This window comes from Diadema antillarum, unplaced genomic scaffold (genome assembly GCF_040938485.1).
Source record: "Diadema antillarum isolate AM-2024a unplaced genomic scaffold, OU_Dant_1.0 seq00001166_RagTag, whole genome shotgun sequence".
Classification (NCBI taxonomy): Eukaryota; Metazoa; Echinodermata; class Echinoidea; order Diadematoida; family Diadematidae; genus Diadema; species Diadema antillarum.
Genome location: NW_027271973.1, coordinates 29,295 through 41,026, shown reverse-complemented (window position 1 = coordinate 41,026; position 11,732 = coordinate 29,295). Strand labels below are relative to the sequence as shown.

General features: G+C 39.0%; 1 protein-coding gene across 1 annotated transcript; it reads left to right on the top strand.

The window, feature by feature from the left end:
* Nucleotides 1–2,543: 2,543 nt before the first annotated feature.
* On the top strand, nucleotides 2,544–11,364 carry LOC139744388 (D-ribitol-5-phosphate cytidylyltransferase-like). The gene is made up of 9 exons (XM_071654830.1): nucleotides 2,544–2,688; nucleotides 5,308–5,457; nucleotides 6,586–6,862; nucleotides 7,597–7,746; nucleotides 8,337–8,441; nucleotides 8,923–8,968; nucleotides 9,553–9,710; nucleotides 10,376–10,603; nucleotides 11,244–11,364. Exons 2-9 carry the CDS (start codon nucleotides 5,327–5,329, stop codon nucleotides 11,352–11,354), a joined length of 1,206 nt encoding a protein of 401 aa, XP_071510931.1. The 5' UTR covers nucleotides 2,544–2,688; nucleotides 5,308–5,326; the 3' UTR covers nucleotides 11,355–11,364.
* The last annotated feature ends 368 nt before the right edge of the window (nucleotides 11,365–11,732 follow it).

Sequence of the window (11,732 nt, the reverse complement as noted above, 5' to 3'; positions counted from 1 at the left end):
CTACTTCAGTACTGGTAGGCAATTCAGTGCTTATTGGTATGTACATGCTTGGTGTACTTTAATATCCATGTTGATATCTTGAACTCTGAGAACTCAGATTGCACTAAAACCACAGGAAGTCGGATACTTACTAGCTCATTCCCAAAACTCATATAAATCTATAACCAAGTCGGATATTAAGAAGCATTGATATTGACGTCAAATTTCATGTCCTCGCTCAAAACAAGTCCCTTTTTGCAAGCTTCATCTAAAAAAGAGTGCTAAGTGTTAAACCCACAAATGATGCAATTTAATGGTACCCTGGGGTACCAAATGAAAATTCACTACGTTGTATTTTGTTGAATTATTACTTTTTTTTCAGCGCTATACCCTGGGTTACCTTAGAATGTGTAAAAATAATTTTTAGTATTATTATGATCAAAAATATTTTTCTGTTTGTGATTATGCAACAATTACCCGGTAGTGCATGTAATAATAACTTTTTTCTCATTTACATGCTCAGTTGTAAATCTTCACAATTAATATGTCTACATGTTATTGTATTAAAGTGCTGATTTTATTATGTTGACTTTGAATGAGATTGGAAATTAAATTTGATTTATTATCCATTCTAAGACAGTGTCAGTTTCTTTCAGTAACAGTCAATGTGCTTGCATTGAGTGAATGAATGATCACGTGTGTGGACATTTTTGCCACACCGATTTATGCCAGCGCTAATGATGAGAAAATAGCCGCCATGACAACAGCAATTGCACAACTAATGTTAGATTCTACATAGAGTCTAGTTAGATCTATTGTAGTTATGCTCAACCTGAGCTTTTCAGAGTAACAGATCCAGATCCAGATCCAGACGAGACGGTGATACGCAACGGCGTAGGCCTATCCCAAGCTACAAATGGTACCATGGGGTACGGAGTGCCAAATCAGATGTAGAATTAGAAATGCCCACAAACGAAAATGACAAATGAAATGTAACGATCGGCAAAATCATAAAATTGGCCCTATAAATAGTAGTGCGCGTGCATCCGACTATTCAAAGTGTTAACATAGACAATCGTAATATTAAACAATAATTTGACTAAGCAAGGCCAAGCCAAGGAGGTTAGGTTAAGGGTTAGGTTAGGGTTGTATTTAGAATTCTATGATTAAATCAGTCGAGGGACATTAGGTTCCTTTTAGGAAGTACATGTAGATCCTAACTAAGTTAGGTATATGGTAGCCCACTATTTATCGACCACCCTTTTTTAAACCGACCGCGTATTAATTGGCGCACAGAACGCTTAGTACGTACTTCACTGCGCGCAAAGCACATAAAAATGGATTGGCTTTGACTGTTGATTGATGAGGATGGTGTGGGAAGACGCGAAAATTCACGGTTCATTAATGGTTTTAATCAAGGACAAAATTTCGAATGAATATTTTCACCGAATCGTAATGTAATGTCTATGGAAGTTTCTAAAAAGCTCCGTACAACACGGTGTTCAATACAACTTGGTTTGCGTGCATTGTCAATGCAAAAACAGCGGTCCATCTCAATGAGGAGCGTTACCGTGGGGAGCTGAAACGAGGCCACGCAAGTTCGACGCCGATATTTTTGCACTGAAACCTTGAATCGAATCGAAAAGGGAACAACGGCATTTGATAGTGCTGGATTTTCTCAATCACATAGGTCAAGTTTTTTTACGTGAATTTCAGTGTTAAATATTCTTATCGGCATAATCGTGATATAGTCCCCACCGCTGCGTGTCCGTACTAAAATAAATAAAACCCTAACCCTATAGAAACCTACCCTAAAAACGCACGGGTGCACGCGCACTTTGGTGGGGATCTAGGTGGGGACTATATCACGATAATGGCTAAATGCCTTCTTATCAAGCAAATAAACATTAGGCGGTCGATGAGAAGTAGGTCCAACCATAACATGTTACATAGTTTACATGGCAAGGGCCCAAAAAAAGGCACATATTCACACACACAACACACACACATGGGAGGAAAAACGACACACGCACCGCGCACACGGCCCTTCACGGGGGAAAGGCACACGCACTACCCAGTGCACCATCATATCAAAATCACAGACTCGCTATCTCGAGCTAGCTCTACCTTCTTACGATGGAAAAACACCTAGTTATCCACGAATAATTGAAAAGTGGTAAATTCTGCTAAAGTTCTTACACAATATCTTATTCATCGATACATTACACACACATTCCATCACAAAAACCAGATATATGACGAGAAAAAATAAATTTACCAGCTCCTTTCGTCGAAAGAGACACTTCAAAGAACAGCCATGAAAGGCGCCATTTTCGATATATCATTCAGGCTCGTTCGCGTGATGTTCTCATGTGCTATGAAAAATACTAATAAGCACGGCATGCATAGGCACGTCTTGCTCTGTCGTGTGCGTGCAGCTCAGCGAGCCGGAGCTTGGGGGAATTGGGGGAGTCCCGTCTCATGTCAAGAAGGCCCGCCCGACAGCGACACACACAACAGCCACAGTATAGCTACAGGGCATCGGCACGGGCAGGATCCGGAGGTCCTGGAGATCGGATCCAACGCGTTCAAGCGGAATCAGACCTTGTTGTAACTTCGGGCTCGTTTAGCCTGCTTTACGACGTGTATAAATGTTGACAGCCTCGTAAAGTATTAAGACATCTGTGCAGCTTGCAGTCCACTGGTCAAGTAGGTTTTAGCTGAACTTTCACTTGACTCTCAGTGAGTCTCACTTATTTTACTGTCTATGTCATAGAAACTCTTTTTTTTTTTTTTTTTTTTTTTTTCCAAGGTGGCAACTGGCAACAACTTTATCATAACATCAATACCATGAATACGATGGGGCAACTTATACACCGACATCCTTATAATATATCAACTGCTGTAGTGGTAGAAAAATTGGCAAAATTGTAATTGTGGGATCTGTCAGGCAGTCCATCAATTACACACTAAAATTTTACTTCAAGTACTGAACTAGCACTGCTACTTTGTAGTAGTACCAAACGTACCACTGAAAATGCTGATCAACAAAACAGTTATGTGTCACTGCCACTGGAGAAATAGCGAGTGAAGGATCGAATTACAATTGGGAAATATTGTTAATTATTACCCATATGATGAGGTAGTGGCAAAATCGTGAAATACTAAATAGGCCCCAACGCAGTGCGCGTGCACCCGTGCGTTAGCAAGCAAGGGTGGGTAGGTCCTAGGGTTAGGGTTAGGGTGAGGTTGGGTTAGGGTTTAGGATAGGTAAGGTTGTATTTATGGTTAAATTGGCCATTGAATTAGTCGAGGGACGTTAGGGAGTTCTTCCGAGATTAAAAAGTTGACGAAAAATGCTACGCTGTGGAAATCGGCCACACCGCTGTATCGATCTCGCGTAAACGCCGTTTGGTGGGGCCGCATTCACGAGCTTTATACTGTGGAAGAAAGCCCCACCGCCATGCTTATCTACCGATGAACGCCACATGGTGGGGCCGAATTCACGAGTATAAACAGGCGAGCCGCCGTAGTATTAGTACGGACACGCAGTGGTGGGGCCTATTTCACGAGTATGCCGAGGTAGTTTTGCCGGGCAATTGTAGTTGTTATTTTGGTTGGTCGTCAGGCACAGCGGGCAATATTAGTGGATATTTTCCTTCTTCCGGGTTTGGCCATTAACTTAACACGTAAACACTCCGGTCAATCACCAAGAGAAAATATCGAAAATGCTAGCATCCGGGCACTTGAACTCCCGGTGATGAAAAATTTACTGTTGTGAGAGTTTCTCGCGGAGAGGTTTTCGCGATGAAGGGCAAACTCGTTAATTTAGAAGACAATCGCTACACCCTATAAAGTAGGCGTGTGTCTGACTGTGTGTGCTGGCTGTTACTCGCACAGCATACCCGAGTTTCGCGACAGAGGGCAAATTCCCATACGTTAGCATGAAAAAAGGGGACGATCGCTGCAACTATGAGTACCTGAATTGTGCACAGTGGTGTAGGGTTCAACCTGGCGCCGAGTGGATTTTGTTACCGTAAATTGGGAAGTTTACATTGTGTTGATTTAAGTAACTGCTCGAAGATATGGGTAATAATAATAATATGGACTGTCTACTTTTGGGGGATACAACATTTATTGCCCTCACTAGTAGAATTGTATTGCCCTCGTCTTCGACTCGGGCAATATATTTCTAGTTCGGGCAATAAATGTCTTATCCCCTCAAGGCCAGTCCATATTATATTAATGTTGGTCACCGAGTTTAAGCTTCATGGCTCACCTCAGCTAATGTTGGTATCGTCTTACAATAACACTAAATAGTTTTGCCACTAAAGTACTTTTCGTATCCATGTCAATATCTCAAATATTGAGAACCCAATTGCACACAATTACAGGATATACTTGATGAATGATAGCATTGTGTCTTGTTTGTACTGCACCAACCACCGCTGCTGGGCTATAGACATGCAGTCCCTCATGCATTACAGTTGAGTTTCGATGTCTGCTTTCATGTCGTCGCTCAAAACAACTCACTCTTCACTGGCTATGCAGCATATGCTGCCTGCACAATCTGAAGCTTAATTTAGCTGTCTAATATGCAACAAATTCTTCATGTAACCAGGGAGCAAAAAAAATCAATGTACAAATGATTTATGGCAAGTCGAATGAAGTTGTGTGAGAAACGCAGTTCCTACAATGTAGTCTGCAGATGACCACGTGCAGACAGACAGACACATACACAAAAACAAACATGCATTTCTCAACCAATTTCTCTCAACTTGCCACAATCATTGCACATTGATATTTTGTTCCCATATTTAGTCCTGGTTATGACTTTACTTGAAAGATACGTTACATAGATTGCTAACTTCAGTTTCAGATTGTGCAGGCGCAGGCTGCATACGTAACATTGCGATCTCTCACAAAGAGCGAGTTTGTTTTGAGCAATGACATGAAAGTCGACATCAATATTAACATTTTCTTATAACCAATTTTGGTTCAAATTTATGTGAGTGATCGGAAATGAGCTATGAAGTATATCCTGTGATTTTTGTGCAATTCAGTTCAGTATAATTCGAGATATCTGAATTATTTACAGCATGGATGCGAAAGTACACTAGCGCCACAGTTTGTATCATCTGTGAGACTAATGTGATTGCACTATCACTTCAGGACTCGCATTCTGAGAATCGCAGCTTGAGAGATCATTGAAGGACTCTATACTTTACTTTGATCCCACAATGACATATTATGAGACTTTCAAGAAAGTCATTCAGTATTTACAGTCTTCTTAGCTAACAAAGACGTTTGTTGATATTGCTGTTGCAGGTAAAACTTCACGCTATACATGACGGGGTTGGTATTCGCCATCATTCCTGCTGCTGGCACTGGGGAGCGGACAGGATTGGAGATCCCTAAACAGTTTTGCCATATTGCAGGTCATCCCCTTATTCTTCATACATTGCAGTGCTTCCAAAGGTTTGTAATCACATAGCATCACAGCAGTCTAAGAATTCACAGTACATTGTAGTGCATTAAAATTCTTCCAAATGAATATTATCAAATTATCAGCTCAGAGCAAATTGCAATATAGTGTCAACAGTATAACTGCCAGTGAAAGACTATTTTCAGTTATCAAGCTGCATGTAATGGGGAGGGAATTAGTTGTTTGTTTGTTGTTTTTTTTACTGTAAAGAGGTCTTTTATCAATAAAATCCATGAAATGGACAAAAACCTCAATTACAGTGCATTCCTTAGGGCTGTAGAAATGAACAATCCAAGTGAAATAACCATTTCATCTTTTTGTGTAAAATTCTTCACTTGTAGTGATCACAAGAGAAGATCAAAAATAAGTAATTTGCTTGATGGGTATAGCTTCTCAGATTCCTCTTGCTTGGGGAGTTATCAAATGTCACATCCATATCCAAGACAACTTTTATTTTTATTTGAAAACGCATTCCTAAAGATTTGCATAGTGAGGAGAACTGCATACATACATACTGTATATTTTTGCAGGTTTTTGTTTTTGTTTTTGTTTGAATTTTATGAGTCATGTAATGTTTGCAGAATGTGCAGCTCACAAATATAGTGCTTCTGTGTAACACAAATGCTCTGTATACATAATATTTCCGGGGGGGGGGGGGGGGGGGGGGGGGGGAGGGTAGTGGTTCCTAGGTTAGTTCTCATTCCATCAGCTATCAGTGTGGTCCTCCATCACAGACTCGACTACTCATGAAATTGTCTTACAAGTCCCAATTCATAAAACATTATGTTCATAATATGTATGACATTTTCAGTAACTTTCATAGCTGTCAGTTTTGTTCTGAGTTTAACAGATGTGTAGTTTACAATGTCTCATTATGAGGAAATTTCTTCAATTTCAAATACCTACACAACTTGTTTGTCACAGAATATTTAGTTTCCATTTAGTTTAAATTCTTTTAATTCTGTACCAGGTTGTGCATTTAAACAGTGGTTTGACAGAATATCTATTTTGTCTTTCAAATTGTGAGCATGAGAGAATAAAGCTTCTTGATTCTCATCATTTGCACTAGTGTTCACAGACTATTTGTGCCTATTTCTTTTTAAAATTTCATGTCGTATTAGGTCATGGATTGACACAGTGGTTGTGGCAGTGTCCAGCGACTGGTTGGCCTACGTGCAAGACCTTGTAGATAATCACTGCCTGAGCAATGTTCGTCTGGTGCTTGGAGGCGATACACGTCACCTGTCAATCAAGAACTGTGTGGAGTATGTCCAAGACAAAGTGGTCAGTGGAGGATTTGATCAGAGTGACGTGACGGTCATTGTCCATGATGCTGTCCGCCCATTTGTCGCTGAGGAGACTTTAAAAGATGTAGCAGCAGCAGCTCACAAGCAAGGGGTTTGTATGCATATTGCATTCTGATGTGCAATCAGAGCACCATGTTTTACCATTGTGCAAGTCTCATCATTTACAGTAAAATGAACTTTAGCTTACAGGGGACATTTGGAGAAACTGTTTCATTGTTTGCTTTTGGTTTGTTTTCTTTTCACTTTTTTTTTCTTCTGTAGCCCATAACAAGGATACTTTTTGGAAACTTTTCTTTCAAGGAAAATATATGAAGAGGCAATTGTTATGATTGCAGTCAGGAATTCAGTGTGACAAGATATGAAATCATTTTATTTGAATGTCAAGAACTGCCAAAACCTGCCTTTCCTTCATGAATTCATGATTGATTGATTGATTGTTGTTGTCATATAAGCATTTGCTTCATATTTAGTCAAGCAGATAAGTGGGTATTGGAGTACCCTTGATATGTGCGTACTAATGTAGCTGATATCAGAACATAGTAAAACCAGTTTCCATTTTATGATATGTTCATCTCTTGCTTTGAAAACTCTTCTATGCAGGCAAGATGTGTCTTGTTCAAGCATGATTTATAATGGTTCAGTTTGCTTTGTGATTTCTCACTATTTGTAGCATGTCCTCCTGCTACTTTGATCCAGTCAAAGCACATAGGAAGTGTGACATTTCTACTGTGTTCTGTGCAAGCAATCAAAGTGTAATGGTGGAAATGAATGGTTGTACATGAAATCAAAGCTAATATTCTCTGTGTATCTCCTATACTTTTACAGGCTTCTGGGGTGGTGTGCCCATTGGTGTCGACAACGCTAGCCACCAGACCCGATGGCATTCTTGATTATTCCCTCGTCAGGTCCAAGCACAGGAACAGCCACACTCCACAGGCATTTTCTTTTTCAAACCTTGTCACAGCTTATGAAAAGGTAATTAAAAACAAATAGTTCTGTTTGTTTTCTGACGGGTTCCTGAAATTGCTTTCTTCTAAATCATCTATGATGCCAGTGACAGAATTCAAAGCTTTGGGTAAGATTTTTTTTATTGAAAAGAGCATGCTGAGTTCCAGAAAAATGGCAAGCTAACAAGAAGGAATTTCTTTTCATTTTTAATTTTTTAAGATCAGTGACTGTACACATGAGATATAGTTTTGCTTATATTCATTAATATATGATCACAGCATGAACATACTTGATCACATCAAATCACTTTAGTCAACCATGGGTGAAAAGAAAAGGGGAAATGACTTGTGACTTTACTGATTTTTAATTCAGGTATTATCATCTGCTTGTTATTGTTGTTCCTGTCTTGTATTTTATTCCTATTTTTTCATGTGTTTTGTCTTTTAGTTTCTTTTCTACTTTCTTCTCTTCATGGCATACCCTCTCGTGCTTTTTCTACACCTCTATATGTGATTATAGTATGTTTCCCATCTCTATGCGTGTATGTGGTTTTGTTGTTGTTGTTGTTCATCTGTCTCACCTTATTATTGTAACAATTTAAACTTTACCATTGCTAGATAAGTGATCATGACCTTCAGTATGGCACAGAAGTTCTCCATTTAGCCCAAGAGTATGCAGGAACCAGAGCCATGTTGCTAGAAACAGAAGATGAAGTGTGGAAGGTTAGTGACATCACCACAGATACTAGACCACCGGATAGATAGGCTTGTCTTCCTCAACATTTACAAATAGTTATATCCCCAGAATTGAAGCAGTATCCTTTAAGTGTAGATAATGTTGTATGTCAACATACTTTTAATGATTTCATGCACTTGTTTCATTTAGCCAGTTTCAATGTAGAAAAATGATGACCCAAGAAAATAGAATGATGTGATGTTTAAATGTCATTTTCTGGGTATAATACACAATACCTTTGGTTAAGTTTCGTTGCATTGTTATCTCACAAGTGCTATAAAATTTCAGTGGTGTAGTAGAACATGTCAGTACCAAGAGGACAACCTGTTATTACTGACATTGAAATTCTTTCTTAGTCTTCTTTTTTAATTTCAGTCCTTGCATAATGAGTACAAAAGGAATGTATGCAATGTGTCTTTTCAAGCATATTCAAGCATAAAATGAGAATCATCATTACTGTTTTTTCAGGTTACTTACCGGAGGGACTTTTACGCAGCGGAACAGTTTGCTAGGGGTGAGTGGAATTGTTTCACAGTTTAAAGATATGGTAGCTCAAGATTAGCAACCAGATTGCCTCTCACAGGCTGACTTGGGAAAGGGTGAATGAAACCTTGCACAAGTGAAGTAAAGGTCAGTTTGATAGAATGGAATTTGACTGACACTAATGTAAAAGATTTTCTGTACCCAATGTATGATAGCTTTATAAAATGAGTGATAATAATAGAAGTTGTGCTGAATTCATATGTCCAGTAATTGATTTATCAGCAGAAGGTTCACTTAGCAACTGTGTGTTTAAAAATAGAACCAGAACCAGATTAAAGTCATCTCATTTAAGGCGGATAAGGTGGATTATAATGTGTTGAAGTACTTTGACTTTTCTGATATAAAATAAATTGACATCATGATATCAATTTCCAACACTTCAGGTTAGATTTTCAGGAGCAGGGCAGAGCATTTCAACTTGTACCTGAACCTAGCAATTACCAATATCCTTCCCATTGATGTGTTGGACCGATGTTTCACTTGTTGAAAGATTTAGTCATGCATTCATTGATTCCTTTTCAATTTTATTAATTTTTTTATCCTATAATGTTACAGAAAGACTGTCTCAAGTTGGGGTGGTGGCTGATTCTTGTACCAAGGGCATAAGTGACGTCTTGGAGCAGAAGCTGAGAAGGAAGAGGCTAAATTTCAAGCTAAAATGTCCCTCATTGTCCAACCTTCCAGATGATACCAATGCCATCATTATCATCAAGGTGAGTTGGTTTACTTCGTTTTTGGATATCTCAGCCATTTTAAAACCGATTTTCCTCAAATAAACTTTCAATTCCTGTTCAAATGGTATGCTCTTTTCACATTTCATAAAGTGGTTTCTAAGTACACGTGTATCTCACAAAAAGTTAAAAGCTGAATCACCATCTCAACTAGTTCTATACCATCCCTTTAATACTGTACATGTGTACTGTGTGCTGCGGAATACACAGAGCTCTCATAGAACTCATAGCTAGCAACTAGCACACAGTACTGCCCATATTTACTGTGCAGCAAAGACTGACTGCAAATAAATATCTTTGCAGAATTCAGTCGGTGCTCAGTAAGAGTGGACCTTAAGTTTTCATAAACTGTTCGCAATAATCTCGATGGGATCCAATCTTAATAAATCACAACAATGACAGCTATATGGCAAAAGCCAGTTATCATTCAAAATGTGTAGTTACTACCATGGTAGTTGCATTCATAATTGTCTACTGCATTTAAACAGCTGACAGGAATATCCAATGTTGACTAAAAGTTTTTCGTGTCAAAAACATTTTTTTATATAAAACTTTCGAATCAGAATATTTTAGAAAGAATGTTTGAGAGAACAGGAGTTTTAAGTGAAATTGTTGCTTGAAAAGTAAGTTTTTCATCTTCCTTTCAGCATCAAGTAACTGATGCCTTCTTTGCGGAATGTGCAGGAGAACTCCGGGAAGCTCTACAAAGGGTGAGGAGGACTTCTGCACCCATCAGAGGATGCGTCGTGCTGTATGTTGCCATGGTAACGGATGAACCCATGGCAGGAGCAAGCAGCATAATGACAGGCGTCAGGGAGTTTGGTGCAGAGGAAGGCGCAAAGGATGTCTGTCTGCACTGTGTCATTGAAAGCAAGGTGTGTATGATGCTTGGCAGTGTCACTTTGTGATGTCTTCTCGAATTTACTCATACTATAAAACATAATATTTTTGTGGCATGAAATTTTCATGAATTGAAGCCGACAGCTGTTTTTATGGTATGAAATTTTCGCGAGTTGCCTCTAACATTCAATGCATATAGTGTAGACAAGAACTTTCGTGTGCATTTTAATTTCGCGAATCTTGGCTTGCGAAATTCTCGAAATTAAAATGCACGCGAACGTTCCTCGTTTTACAGTACTTTGTACTGATAGCAAAGTCTCTTTGGAACCCTTTCCGTATGCATTTATATGCGACAGCTCCTAACTGACCTATCTGCACTTCCATGCCCAAATCTTCATCATCATCATCAAGATACTGTTTTTTAAAGTTTATATATGCAAAATGTACCAAAAAAGTAGAAAAACACAGCAAATATATACCAATTGTGATTCTATGCTAGTGTTAGAGTTGAGAGTCACTTTTTACAGGTGTACAGTATCCAGGTTAACACCTAAACTGAATCTGCTCATTTGATATCTCTTGGCTGCATTTTGTGTATGTTTTGTGACAAGATGTCGACTGTCGTAGTCTTAATTGCCTGTATCCTCATCTCAGATCCTTCTCTTCCCCCTACAGACCGTCAATGGGCCACTAGAGATGGAAAAGACGGACAAGGCGTGTCAACTGACCGCAGACCTCGTTCTCAGAAGAGATGAACTTGTCACTGGCCAAACATTCATTTTCTAGTTTTCGATGCAGCTCTTTTACAAGGTGTGCAGCAACTTGACCATTCCCCTGCATCTCATGCAGTGCAGCTTTAAGCTGACAGTAAACTCATTCCATAAAGTGTTACTTTTCCTACTTTTCTCTTGTGGTTCGTATTAAACCACAGTTGCCAACTTTGCAGAATAGGAAATCAGTGATTTCAGGGCTCAAAATCCGTAAGTTATGAAAGAAATCAGTAATTTCATATGCAGCACTATGAATCTCAAAAAATGTTGCTACAACACTGCATGAACATGATGTTTGCATGATACAGTCAGATTTGTCCCATACCACATGGCATTTATGATGTACTGGTATAAAAAGACTTACCTACTGTGCATTATGTGCCTCCTGACTTAT

Excerpts from the sequence above, each read along its gene's own strand:
- LOC139744388 (XM_071654830.1), top strand. The coding sequence starts at position 5,327 with ATGACGGGGTTGGTATTCGCCATCATTCCTGCTGCTGGCACTGGGGAG. Across the intron at positions 8,442-8,922 it reads CAGAAGATGAAGTGTGGAAG|GTTACTTACCGGAGGGACTT; the intron begins GTTAGTGACATC and ends CTGTTTTTTCAG. Across the intron at positions 10,604-11,243 it reads ACTGTGTCATTGAAAGCAAG|ACCGTCAATGGGCCACTAGA; the intron begins GTGTGTATGATG and ends TTCCCCCTACAG.